This window comes from Columba livia, chromosome 1 (assembly GCF_036013475.1).
Source record: "Columba livia isolate bColLiv1 breed racing homer chromosome 1, bColLiv1.pat.W.v2, whole genome shotgun sequence".
In the NCBI taxonomy this organism is placed as follows: Eukaryota; Metazoa; Chordata; class Aves; order Columbiformes; family Columbidae; genus Columba; species Columba livia.
This window is the reverse complement of record NC_088602.1, coordinates 45,687,862-45,701,958: the sequence shown is the minus strand read 5'-3', so window position 1 is coordinate 45,701,958 and position 14,097 is coordinate 45,687,862. Positions and strand designations below refer to the sequence as shown.

General features: G+C 43.0%; 1 protein-coding gene across 2 annotated transcripts; it reads right to left on the bottom strand.

The window, feature by feature from the left end:
* Positions 1-603: 603 nt before the first annotated feature.
* On the bottom strand, positions 604-13,417 carry ACOD1 (aconitate decarboxylase 1). Of its 2 annotated transcripts, none has more exons than XM_065056321.1 (5): positions 13,276-13,417; positions 5,360-5,521; positions 4,167-4,256; positions 1,983-2,188; positions 604-1,731 (listed from the first exon to the last, which is right to left on the bottom strand). In XM_065056321.1, exons 2-5 carry the CDS (start codon positions 5,435-5,437, stop codon positions 777-779), a joined length of 1,329 nt encoding a protein of 442 aa, XP_064912393.1. In that variant the 5' UTR covers positions 5,438-5,521; positions 13,276-13,417; the 3' UTR covers positions 604-776. The 2 variants fall into 2 exon arrangements, with proteins under 2 accessions (XP_064912393.1, XP_005501830.2); XM_005501773.3 differs by lacking the exon at positions 13,276-13,417 and adding an exon at positions 7,011-7,217.
* Between the last annotated feature and the right edge of the window lie 680 nt (positions 13,418-14,097).

Below are 14,097 nucleotides of genomic sequence, written 5' to 3'. Positions count from 1 at the left end.
CATCGCTAATTAGCTCTAATCGTGTCTTGTTGAGTGAGCACCTTGTAACTGGAGCGGGAATACAGCAGGAATAAACCTGTGCCACAGAGCAGCCAGAAGATGGAACCGAGAAATATTGCACTTTGTGACGAGGAGTGGTAAGTTGTCCCTCTTGCTCTGCAGCTGGAGTGACCAGGAAGGGCACTAAGGTTTATTTTACCTTGTCGATGCAAGACCAGTCCTCGCAGCAAAGCCTGACGTCTTGCAGAGTATCAAGTGCTACTGCTCTGTATGTATGCCATGTTTATTTTAGCACAAACGTCAAAGCTCTGACGTAGCAGGTGGCCTCTTCAAGGAGGCTCTAGAGCTAAATCTACAGAAAAGCATATTTAAAGGCTTTTGTTCTCTGTCCTTCTCACAGCAATGTTTCTCACAGAGACAGCATTTCCATACTCCTCCAGAATCTGGATTTCCTTTATGGAGTTATTTAGCAGAAACAGAACATACAGACTTCTTTTGGCAGAAGAGTGGGGTATTTTTTGTGTCACACGCAAGCTGTGCTCTGCCTCTAGAGGTATAAACATAATTGAAGTCGACTGTTCCAGCAGAAGATCTTCTGTTGAGCCTGACTGAGCCGTGCACGTAATCGCTAAATTATTTACTAAGCCAAAACACACAATATTGGACTGAGCATGGCTCTTCTGTTGCAGGAGTCCAATTTAAAAGTGGTTGAGTTACAAATAGGAGTTTGTCCTGAATTTTGTGTTTGCTTTGTGAGCAGCTGTCAGTTGGAACATTCAAAGGAAGTGCAGCTTCTCTGAAAGCACTCTAGCTGATTGTCCTGATAAAAACATGCTTAGTACTGAACAGTTCTCTATTTTTTCCAGATTGTACACCGTCTCTATGATGGCTTCTGTGGCTTCTGCAGGCAGAACGCTGGAGGCATTGGACTGGAACTTTTCCTCCAAGTCTTCCTTTTTCAGAGGTTTCCTCCAGTGTCCATAGAACGTGTCGCAGCGGTCGCTGATGGCGTTGCCATCCTGAAGTGTGACACTCACTTCGCAGTAAAGGCTCTCAAAGCTGGGTGCATTATCAGCAGGGTGTTCCAGCTGTGTTTTGCAGAGGAGCTCCCGTAAAGCTGGACGGTGAATGTTCTCACTGGTGAAGGACTGGACCGACATGCTGCCATCCAGCAAAGCAGAGCATGCGACAAACTGAAAGGAGTGTCGAGCCTCATGCTCTGAGGTAGGGCTGGGTCTGTTCACATATTTGACCTCTGGGACTTTGAGAATGACTTTCTCAATTTTATCAAGGGGGAGCAAGTTGCCACTGCTCTCCATAAGCTTCCTCCTAACAGAAGATGCTGCATCAGCCACCCAGTGCGTTCCAAGATGAGCAGGAAAGCGTTTGATGGCCACGTCTTGTTGGTCCAACAGCCAGGGATAGGACTGCAAGGTTGGTAGAGTCTGTGGGTTGTAATCTGTATAAAAGGCACCTATCCCTGACTCCATGTCCAAGATCTGTTTGTTTCCTTGGAGGCCCTGGGATGCTAAGCAGGCTGCTTCCAGGCCATGCTTGGCAGCATTGCCAACGTGGAGGGGCTTCGTTTGGGTTGCTGCGTTAGCCAGTGGGGCACCTGCATAGGAGGCAGCGATAGCCAAGCTGTTCTTACATTTCAGACGGTCAAGAGCAAGCAGTTTAGCACAAGCTGCTGCACTCCCCATTGTACCAACCACAGTTGGTGGGTGAAACCTGAGAAAACAAGATCTCTTGATTACTATATTTCAAAAAGTCACATGAATTCCCTACATACACTATTAGCTAACCCATAAGGAGTCATGTGTTTTCATGTTTAAGATGAACCTTTCCTAAATTTCCAGACATACAACAGAAAATATGATTGATTGTGGCCAGCTGTATTTTAACTTGCATTTAATTAAGTGTATTAACACTGAGAAATAAAACCTTCCACACAACTTTATACTTGAAGCATTTCTGTATACCTTTTTGGAATATTCCTGGCTTCACCCGAAAAGCGCAGCAGCCTGCCTTGCACTTCGATTCCCACGTTGAAAGCTAAGAGCAGATCGAGACCTGAGATCTTTTTCTTCTGGGGAAAGGCCTCCGAGAGTGCAATCACTGCAGGGAGCACAGCACCAGACGGGTGTGTGGCTGGATGCCACGTGTCGTCAAAATCCATGGAGTGTACCTAATGGAAAGAGAAGACCAGACTTGTCATCAGAAATAAACTCTGACAAGATTGGCTCAGTCAAATGAAACTACTATAACTCGTATAAAAAAGGGTTGAAGAACTAGATTTTCCTTAGAAAGCAAAACTTTAGAAGTTTCTTTTAAAGACCTTTACTACCAATAAGGATCTGTGAGAAGTGGCAATGCAATGCAAATCTTGCTTCAGAGGAATACAACTCTAATTCAAGTTGCACCAGTCTAAAACCAGTATGACAGTGGTTCTTCTTTCCTACACTAAGCTTTTGCTTATCTAAGTAGACTGGTATGATTAAAGCAGCAGTTCTAGGTCTACCATATGAACAGTGAATTTTCACTTCCCCAAACCAGTATATAAACATAATGAAATTACTTCTCCAGTGCAGCAACTGATGCTGCCGTTAGTGCTCACACCATTAAAGCTGTAGAATCCATGCTGCTAATTGAAAGCTGTATCATCAGAACAACTTCCCTAGTGCAACCATCCACAGACACAGGCCTGCAAATGTACATGGGTCCTTAGCCTGAATTTTCAGCACGTTGGAACAAGATTTGTCACATGAGGAACCAGACTCCCTAGGCTTGCTGGGAGTAGGGGAAAGCCAAAGTGTTAAAACTGGGATGAGCTGCTTAGCCCTTGGGAGTATTGAGAGAGGTGCCTCCTCTTTCTCATGCTCAGAGCCCAGCTGCTTGGTAATATTTTGGGCTGTTCCAGCATGGCATACAGCTGATGTTCTGGAAGCAAACTGCTCCCAGCAATGCCGTCAGTTTTTGCAACGTATTGCTTGCTGGAACCACCCCCCAAAGTTTTAAGAACCCCCAAAGAATTGAGAGCATCACAAACAGCATTTTTAATAACATAATAATGCCTCAAAAGCTGAACGTTTACACCTGTTCACCTGTGTCTTACTTCATAGCAAACTGGGAAGATGGTCAGGCTCCCCAGTGCTCAGATCTTGCCCCGTAATACTGGGAATATGCACTTCTGAGGACTGTGCTTCTGAATAGAGAGAAGAAAACTCAGTCCCTGCCTTGGAAAACTTTGCTGCCAGCTGGGAAGATGCCCTGTAGTGCAGGATAAGGAAAATTGTTGCTGATACCCAGTAAGCTGCATTCCCGGCGTCTTCAATAAGCGCTTAGAACTGACCTGTGACCAGGATGTAAACTGAAATGATCATATACATGCTGACAGCCAGATTTGAATATCACATAGGCTGATAGGAGCTGAGAGGTACCAGATCTCATTTCCAAGGTAATTTTCTCTACGTTGGAAACGAGGTGTCAAATTGGACCTCTGATCTCGTTGTCACACTAATTTAGATAGGTTTAATATTACCATTCCCTTGGTTGGTCACCTTCCCTAGTTTAGCATAATTGCCAAATTTGTCTACCCCACCTCTTGTGCATCTTTCAGTTTCAAATGATTTCAACCTCAATCTGAATCTAGACAAATGTCTGGGGAATCAGTTATTGCTTTAATGAGAAAGTATGTGTCCAAAATATATAACCAGCTTTTGCAACTGTGTAACTGAAGATTAAATTGCCTTGTGATATTATATGCGTATGTGTATGTGCATCTGTCTGTGTTTTTCTGTAACTATCCTTTGCCAGTTGGCATGAAATTTGGATCCCAGTGAAATCAGTGAGAGCTAGAGTATCTCTTTGTAATGTGGCTGTAGAAAGTTTGTGACAAGCTGTAGAGTTCTGACCTTGAAGAGTCCAAAATCCCACATTAAAGATAAGGGGTGCTGTTGAGTTGCATCAGATATACATTATACCTTGAGCTTGGTCTCACTGGAAGACAGTTGAAGCACATTAGGAGAACAGTCTAGGAAAGTTTTATAGGAGGCTTCAGGCAGAAGAATAAAGTAAACTAGGATTTTAAGAGCATTCTGTTCTCTCTAGAGAAAGAATGGCATCAATTAGTGTGATTTAAGAGCAAATAAAAGTGTATCCCTTACAGCGACTCCATTCACAAAAGCTGCATACAGAGGAGGCAGTCGAAAATCCAAGTGGCCCCAGATGGTACTGGATATCTCTGAGCTGTAGATCTGAAACAAATTGACATCAATTAATTTGAAGTCTGAACCCAAGATAAATGTGCGCTGTATCTCTGATGTAACCAAGATCAAATTGTATGCTCTCAGGACCCAACTGTTTCCTTTCACCAGAAAAATATCGTTCTTTCAGAAAGTATGACAAGAAACTCCATTTCCCGTTGGTTTATGTCCCTCTCCACCCAAACAGACGTCAGGGGGTAGACCAACACCATCCACCTGGCCATTCAGTTCCCCCACACAGCCTCTGACTTTCGATGTCGCTTCTCACCACCCATCGGCAGTTCCCTCATTACCTTGGGGAAGATCTCCAGTTAAAAGTTCTGATTTTCTACATTTTAGTAGTCCCTGGGTAGATGACACACAGCCTCCTGATGCTGGTGTCCCCACATTGTAAAGGGCTCTGCTCTTTTCCTCTTGCTGTGCAGATCTTTTAGCCAATGAAGAGATCTTTACAGAATGAAATAAAAGGGCACAAACTACCACAGTTTGAGAAGGGGGGATCTCTTGTGCAAAGAGACTTATTGGCACACAGAGCTCCTAAACTTGAGTCAAACTAGACAGGTCTGACTGATAAAACAGTGGGCTGAGCTCCTCCTCATTGATGAGCTCCTGTGTTGGGAAGACTTCTCCTCAAGGCCAAGTACTCCTCTAGTTTAAGGAGAACATGACTGGAGGAGAAACACGACCAATATGCCTCAGACAACAACTATGTTTTACGGACTAGAAGTAACCCACTACTAACTCTCCATCCCTTTGACAGTTCTGTATTTTTGAAAGTTGGGCAGTAAGTGATGTTTGCATTGCTGATGTTTTTAATAAAATCTCGTAGGTGACAGTAAGGAAGGGATTCTTAATTAACTGTGTTTGCAGTGGGGAGTCTTAGCATACAATCTGTTACATAGACTTTTGCCCATCCAGAGTTAAATGTGACCCGAGCAATGAAGTTTCCCTATCACCAGTGGGAAGAACACTGTGTCTCTCTTCCCAGCCCCAAAAGAATTTCTCCATGACAAACCTTCCCCTTATAGACGGATTTTCCCTTGCTTTTCTTAAAGCTAAACCTTAGGGTATGCCATGAATGGTGGACTCCTCACCTTGCTGTACTCTGTCACTTTGTGGCAGACCTCAGTGCTCGTACCCAGAAGCCCCACTCCAAGAGTATCCAGAATCATTCGCTTGCTTCTCTGAATGACTTGGTCTGTCAAGTGGTTTGCATTCAAGCCATGAATCACATCGGCAAAATTTCCCGTAATTGTCTGGGAGGGGAAAAAAAAAAAAGAAAAAAAAGAAGTAAACATTTCTCTTTATTTAAAAAAACCTTTTTTAAAAAAAAAACATTATTTTTTTTTCCTGTTTTTTGTTTGGTTTGTTTTGTTTTGTTTTTACTTTCAGTTTTGAGCTATTGCTCAGCATGCTGGCCATTTCTGTTACCCTGCCTCTGCTTACACGAGTTGCATCAGCAAAACTAAGGTTTGATTTCTTCCTTTTTTTATTCCCAGAAATGCCACAGTGTTATTTATAGTTTAGTTATACTTTCATCAGTGTCCTTGTCTGTTCTGTATTTCTGCTGCTTCCTCCCTGACTTGCATCCTTGAGGGTAAGCACTGCAGGTGATGTGACTTTGCAAGATATCTGTGTCTGTCTGTCTGTCTATCTATCTATCTATCTATCTATCTATCTATCCATTCATCCCTCTCTCTCTCTCTCTCTATCTCTATCTCTATAACTACACACACACATATATAAAACAAATAGAACCAAAAATCATCTGGCTTTCTATAGCACTTTCTCATTGCTATTGAAATCAATGGGGAATTGTCATTTCAATCCAGAGCAGCCTCTACCACACAAAGGGTCAAGATTTGATCTCCCTGAATAGCAGAATTACCATCCCAAACCTTGTTGAGCTTGCAGCTCAGTGGGAGATGGGACTTGGCAGCCCTACCTTGCATTTGCTGCTCCTGGCTCCCATTGAATTCATGACCAGCTGGACTCCCAGCTTTTCTCCAAGACAAGATCTCTCTCACCTCTTTGAAAAGCAGTGGCTCCTTTTTCCTGGCTCCTGCTGATCTGGGAATTATATCTCTAATTTTCTTTTGCTTTCCCATTGGGCATTGACCCATTATGCAAAGTCAGACTGCTGCTTCTTAGCTGGAGCTCTTAGCTGCTGTTAATATCTCTATCAGAAACTAATCTAGAACTTCATTTCTCCAGCCATTAGAATTTCTCTCTGTAGAGGCATATGTTATTTACAACCAGTCTATATACACACTTGCTTTTTTATATATTTGCATTACAGAATATAGCTCTTTTCTCTCTTTGGAAATTGTCCCATTCAATTTCTCCTTATCCTTCCCTTTCCTCTACTCCCCTGCACATGTCCACACAGAGTGATGATATTTCCCCTCGGTCTCTGTTTTGCTAAGTTAACAGACAAACTGTGCTGCTCTCTCCTTTCTAATTATGATACAGGCTCACTCCCACTACGCCAGTAGCTTTTCATTGCATTGTTGCAATTTGATTTCTCTTTTCTGGCCATGGTGACTGGAACTTTACCCATGATTTCAAGTAAGTTCTCACCCAGCTTTGTACTAAAGCAGTATTATCTTGAGGTACAGAAGTAATTTAAAGCAGGTGAACCATGTATCCCATGGTGTGATACACGCCTACTGAAACGTATGGAGTGAGGATACAAAAGCTTAAACAGAAAAGTTTATCTTACAGTGCAAAGAAACAAGACAGTACCTTTGCCCACATCTTGGAGAGATGGTGTGTGGTCCCAGAGAGATGCAGCAAACAAGTAGCAGCCAACGAGCAGGAGAAATCACTTTCTTTCTGTTTATATACGTGTGTCTGGGGTGGGGGAAGAAATATTAGGCCCTTTTTCTTGCTCATCTTGTCCTGCCCATTTCCTCCTCTGCCTAGAAATGTTCCTTTTTCTTCACTTTCAACTTTCCTCTGACTAAGTGTACTACGAACTGCTGGTACACGTGTGATAGGACTTTTTCTTCCACATGCACGTCATGTGCAAAACTGATAGATGTGATGTTTTATTACCGGATAGAAACTGAGTGCCTTTGAGTGACTTACATTAGGTAGAATGGAGAGGAGGGAAGATATCACCGGGTGTGTCAAACTGACCTTGGAGAACCACAGTAGGCCATGGATGGGAGACTGATCAACCCAGTACTAGATTCCAGGATGGCAAAGGCTATTTTATCTTAAATAACCTTTTGTTTGTTTGTGCTTTGTTTTTCCTTTTTATTCCCCGCCCCCAACCACGCTTCTTTACTAGATCTGTCTCCTCTGTAACACACACAATTCAGACACGGGAAATGTGTGCCATAAGAATATCAGACCATAAACTGGATTAAGGCAGCTCTTGGCATTTAATAGTGTTTTAACAGCATGAGTTGCTATGTGAGGCCATCATTTCTACTAGCAGGTTTTCTGCATCTCAGACAAAGGTGTTTTCTCTGAGGAAGGAGGCACTTCTCCCACCACCGGTTTAGGGATTTTGCTTCTGCGGGAATCTCGGACTACGAGAATATAGTGAGTGAGGAATCCCTGCCCATCCCCTCAGGAAGGGAGCAGACCTCAATGGAGCATGAGTAGAGGCCACTGAATAATTCTGAAGAGAAAAAGTAACATATGTCTGAAGCCTGGGAATCTCCTGGGTTAGGGAACCAAGTATCAAGTCTATTCAGAACTGCAGTCTTGCACTTCCATGCTTAAGTGCTGCCTAAAACTTTAGAAACCTCAGCCCTTTACTGCGCCTAGCCTTAAACACTTTTGTAAAGCCTGATCTAACTCCTGAGTAAGCACTCACCAGGAAGAGATCAGCATCGATCTATAGGTGAAGTTAAACTTTGATCTGAGTGGCTCTACCACTGAAAGGTTTGTTTCAGGCTGCATCCTCTCCCCACTCCTGGCCCTGGACACATAGTTCTCCTCCTCCTCCTCATGCTGAGCAGACCCCTTTCTGAGCTGGTTCAACCTGTCTCCAGAGCCAGCTTAGGGACTCTCAGCTGTCACGCAAAACTGAGTTTCATCACCTCAGAAATGTGAAATTACATTTAGCAGCACAAGCAGAGGGAGAGAGCTGTGCTAGTAGTATTCTGTGAAATTTTGGGAGGGCATGGGCAGGTAAAAAGAGATGGGAGGGGGTCAGCTGTTCCCCAGCAAGCTCTAACCCAGTAATTTGCCTGTTTTGCCTGTGCCTTGAGCCAGCTCTGCTTATGGACATCATCTTCAGATGCCTAACCTGATGATGAAAATTGCACTGGGTAACAGGGTGCCTTAAATGATAGAAGAAGCAGTGTGTCTGTTCATGGATGTAGCCAAAGAGCCTGAGGCCCAGGACTTCTAAATCTCAGCCTTAAAAACACATACATACCTTCTGTGTGGGCTAACCTGCATTATGCACAGGTTCCATTTAAAACCTTGTCCTGTCTTTTTCTTAAATATGAGCAGCTGTTCAGCATGGATACTAAACCTCTTCCCACACACATTTCTTTGTGAGTACATGACATCTTCCTCATTCATGCATGAAAAATCTGCATAAAACATCCCAGCAGGATTTCCTAGGTCCTGGGTGAGATGCACACTTTGGCCAAATCCTGACCCCGTGGAGAGACAGAACCAGAGCGTGCATCAGTGCTTCTTCCTTGGCCCCCTATTTCCACACTAAGGGAAACCTCAGAGGTAACCTGGATGTGCTGAAGAATTATGTTTGGTGTTGATAAAATCCAGCCCAGCTAATGGGATTGCTCACGTTGACAAGGTTGACAATGGTTAGAAAAGTTAGTAGAAGTTAACACTATTAGGCTGAAAAACAGAAAGCTTTTGTTAACTTTCACTTTTGTTCTTCCAGCTCATTCTTCCCTCCAGAAAAATGGAGAAATAAACATCTAAATCACAGAACCACAGAATCACAGAGTGACTGTCGTTGGAAGGGACCTCCAGAGGCAATCTGGTCCACCCAAAGCAGATTGTCCAGCATTGCGTCCAGTTGAGTTTTGTATATCTCTAAGGATGGAGACTCCACAGCCTCTCTGGGCAACTTGTGTTTCACCACAAAAAAATTACATATTAAATAAAAGATATTCAAATCCCAAAGTCAGCCCTCTTTCAGTCATCTTTTTCCTTTAAGTTTGGGATATCATTTATAATCTCATTCTGCTTTTAATTTCTTCCTCATCCTCAAGTGAGACTGAAGTGCAATTTGAACATCTCCTTGGCCTCTCTCTGTGCTTCTGGATGTCAGAAAGGAGACACAACAGCCCCACAGCCAGTTAAGGGGAGTTTTCCAGACATAAGAAGTAATGTGGGACCTTTTTCATTTCCCCTGACAAGTCCAATTAATGGAACAGTGAATAGAACTGAACAGCTGGAAAGTCTGAGAGAAGTATGCAGTAACGTAACTCCTGATTAATCTGCTTTATTGCTCTAATAACTGCTCTAATACAGGTGGCATTATACTGGAAAGCCCACAATCAGAATAGGGCAAAAATGGCCCATAAACCTTCTTATGTCTAGAAGGCATAATGTAGTTTCAGCCTGCAAGACTGCACCCTCAGCCTGCATCGTGCCTCAAAACAAGGCCTGTACAACATCTTACAGCTTACAATGTCTTGTTTCCCCCTGAACATTTTGAAAGATCTATTACAGGAAAGTGCAGAGGTCCAGTTACCTATAATCCCATGTTAAGATTCCAAAGTGAATTCAGTTGGGAGCCAGAACTTGTGATGTGCCTTGTGATGTGATGTGTGGTCATATGCTGTTGGCTGATCTCAGATATGTGGTCACTTTCTTCTGTAATCTTGTTTTGTCCCATGGATTGTCCCATGAAGAGAAGGCTCCAGGGACACCTTATTGCGGCCTTTCAGTACTTAAAAGGGGCCTACAAGAAAGATGGGGACAGATTTTTTAGCAGGGCCTGTTACGATAAGATGTGGGGTAACGGTTTAAACTAAAGGAGGGGAGATTCAGGCTAGACATGAGGAAGACATTTTTGACAATATGGGTGGTGAAACATTGGCCCAGGTTGCCCAGAGAGGTGGTAGATGCCCCATCTCTGGAGACATTCCAGGCCAGGCTGGATGGGGCTCTGAGCAACCTGATCTGGTTAAAGATGTCCCTGCTCATGGCAGGGGGCTGGACTAGATGACCTTTGAAGGTCTCTTCCAACCCAAACTATTCTATGAGTTTATGATTCTACTCATTGCAACAGTAGCAGTACTATTTAGGGAGTGGGCTGATATATTGTGAGAAAGCTACTACTTCTGTTTTGTTGTTTTGTTTTGTTTTTTTAAAGGACGAAGTGAAATTCCAAATGCACATAGTTCAATTGCTTGGGAGACTGTTTTCCAAAATGTGGCCTACAGACCTTACAGTCAGGTGTATGCTGTAGGTTGGGAGGGAAAGGAAAGCAATATGATTATCACTGCAGGGGGAAGAGGCATCTATACAAAGTCCTGTACCTCCCCAGGAGAGTTCATAGGGGTCTGAACAGAAGAAGGTTGAAAAACACTGACTGAGGGTTTGGCACAGGCTGTCCAGCCTGACAAAGGGAATCTGCTTCTTTCCTCTTCTTTGACACAATACGCATGGTTCAGCAATTTGGGCAGACAATTTGTTAACTAGCGAGCACGATGGAAAGACAAAATGCGTTCATCCAAATGCCATTTGCAACATCATGCACAGCTACAGTAATGAGCTATGTTGATTACAGAACAAGGCTTTAGAAAACCAGTGTCCCACAGGGCCTATTTTCTCCTGCTGACATTACATTTTTAAGCAGCTTTTTGCTTTCTTTTGTCTCCAGTTATTTTAGGCTAAACTCTGCCCACACCTGCAATCTGTAGGTTTGCGTCTGAAAGCAGTTTTGGCCTTAGCCTTATGCTCCTTTTGTTCTAAAGAAATATATAAAAAATAGGACAAAATACAGAGGCCAGGCTTCCTTTTCTCTAAGCTGCTTTTTAAGGAGTAACTTTGTTCATGGGCTGTGCTAAGATGAAAAAACAGGAGGCAGGGGCCAACGTGCCCTATTTACAGAGCCTTTGCTATTGCTGAGAGTCTGAAAGCACCTCACAAGTTCAGGACCTGCTCCTTTTCTCTCTACTGGGATATTTTCAGTACAGTAAAGAGGTGCAAATCTTAGCAGATGGTCTCGAATAAAAGGCTTGATTTAAATCCTGTTAACAGCCCTGCAGCCATAAACCCTTTGTTAGTTCTGTACCACGACCATTACAGTCTTCTGCATCTCTTTTTCCTCAAGCCTACCTTCTTATGTCCACCCCAACAGCAATTACTGAGCCAGTCAGCAATAACACACAGCAAAAGCAACAGGCGATAATTGCACCATGAAGTGCATAACTATGGAAATTTCTAGCCTATAGTAGTTCTCTTACTCACTTACTTGCACAACCTATGTTGTGACAAGGGCAGTGCAATCTCTTAGAAGTTGCAACACCCTTGTTTCCTTTTCTCAAACTCCTCACAGGAAATCTTGGAAGTACCCGTCTGTATTCCGGTAAAGGTTGCTACGAGTCAGAGCACTGGTCTACATTTACACTGTTCTTTTCACCTTCATAAACTAGTGGTGCTATACCTAAAGGCAAGTCCTCACAGTTGTTTTTAAACTTGTAACGTAATCACATTAATATATCACTACAGCTCGTGCAAGCAAATCAGTGAGCACATTGCAAGTTTAATTAGAAAGAGGCAGCAGACATAACTGGGATAATCACATAGGACCTTGCTCAAGATAAATTTATTATCTCAGTATAGACACACCACAAACTCCTGCTTCGCTAGCAGCAAAAGCATGTTTGAAGCCCAAGAGTGTGTCACTGAATGATTAGGGAAGCCCCTTCAACATTGCTTAGGGAGTAGCATCAAGGGGCCTGAACTATAAAAACACATTGACCCAGTGTAAATTTTAGATCTCACCCATACTGTAGCTTTTACCTATAATACTAGTGCCTGTATTCAGATGCTGACAGTGCAGGGGGCTACACTGTACTCAGCTACCATGGGTACACAGCAGGGCAGATCAGGAGGACCAGATGCAGGGGAGGGTGACCTAGCAGCTCCAGCCCCAGTGAATCATCCCTGCATGCTGGGGTACCACCACTTCTCCCTGGGATGCCTCACAGTCACATTCCCAAGGCTTTTCTTCACCCCACTGTAGCTTCCCACCCTATTTTCTAAAGAATTAAGGTTACTTGAGCTAGTTGCAGGTGGCTGTAGGGTTTCTAAATGGCACAGCCTCCAGCCTGAATAATAACAACAGGTTTAAGAGGTCACATAGGTTTTCTGCACTTGCATAGACTTTTCCATAACTTCTCCTTGTTGATGGTTTTGGCAGCCTGGGGCAGTCTGTGCCACACATTGCTCTCTTAATCAAAAAAGAGTCATGATGTCTATATTGAGTTGCCAAATGCTGCCAGATGTCAGTACAGGATATGTGCCATTTGAGAAGATGATAAAACTTGACTAGAATAAATTCAGAGTTTTGATTAGCGGGAACCAAATCAGTGTGAGGGAGGTGTTGATTTTAATTAAATTACCAGGAGAACTCCAGTGGTGCAAATGAGACATCAGCCACTATGTTGGGCTGCTGCATCGCACTTGGAAAGGTATCCAGCAAAGATACTCTCCTGATCATTTCAGAGCAAGCCCAGATGTCACGTCATAACAGGTCCCAGCAAGCCTGTTGTGGCAGTCCAGTGGGGAGGTGTGGATATCAAGATCTCATCTATAAAAAGCTTCAACATTAATTAAAGGGTAAAGGAGCCTCTTTGTGTCTAAACTATTACTCCGGGATTTTGAACTCCCAGGAAATTATCCCCAATTCCATTACAGATTTTTGTTTGCACTGAAAGGGCTAAAATGATACCTAAAGCATATACAGCAAAACCAGAATGAATAATAAAACATTCTTTTTCAAACAGAAACAGGCTTTGGGAGAAAAGTTCACCCAATTTTGTGGGAGTCCATCATTTACCTGTCAGCAGCTGCAGAAGCACTTGAGACAGGTACTGGGAGATGCTGTGTGAGTTGGCAGAACTGTTCCTCCAGATTTCACTGCAGATGCTCGCTCTCCTCCTCTCAGCTTAGTCCCTCCCAAGCACAATCCCCCTCGGAAGGATTTAAACAACAAACCATGTTGAAAAAGCCACAGAGCACTTGTTGCTAATGGCTTGCTCATTCTGCAAGCTTGTGCCATAGGTTGTTTCCCCGCCCTGCCCCCCCTTAATATTTGGACCACAACCTCTGCTCAAAAAATATGTTCTCATTTGGATTCCCGAGGCAGCTCAGATATCCCATCAGCTACATGCATGTCACTGCCCTTTAGCATCCTGTGGTCATTCTTGGGTCACTCTAGCTAGTAACTGGGGAAAGATATTTCTTTCCTCATCTGTGGTTGTACATAGCTAGATCATACATTTTCCACTGAATTTATTTAAAAAATGCCAAGAAATTTTGCAAAACAGGACAAAATTACACTTCAAATGTGGCAATCTCTGATTTATGGTGTAATGCTAAAACATGCCATGTTTTAGCATTACTAGTTGTGAGATTATTACATGTTCCAGACTGTAGTACATACTGGGGATTTTCTAGCTGTGATTGTATATTCACCTCTAAAGAGAAAATGGGTATAATTACACCAACATTTATGAAAGGGAGAAATAACAGCAAAACTGGAAGAAAGATTAAATTTGAAGATGAGAGCTATGAATACATAAAACATTCATATTATTACACTTTTCTAATTGAAAATTTAAGCAGAAGCTAATGATTTGATTTAAATTGGTCCTTTTTT

Excerpts from the sequence above, each read along its gene's own strand:
- ACOD1 (XM_005501773.3), bottom strand. The coding sequence starts at position 7,160 with ATGAGCAAGAAAAAGGGCCTAATATTTCTTCCCCCACCCCAGACACAC. Across the intron at positions 5,522-7,010 it reads TCTCCAAGATGTGGGCAAAG|ACAATTACGGGAAATTTTGC; the intron begins GTACTGTCTTGT and ends TTCCCCTCCCAG. Across the intron at positions 4,257-5,359 it reads AAGTGACAGAGTACAGCAAG|ATCTACAGCTCAGAGATATC; the intron begins GTGAGGAGTCCA and ends AATTTGTTTCAG.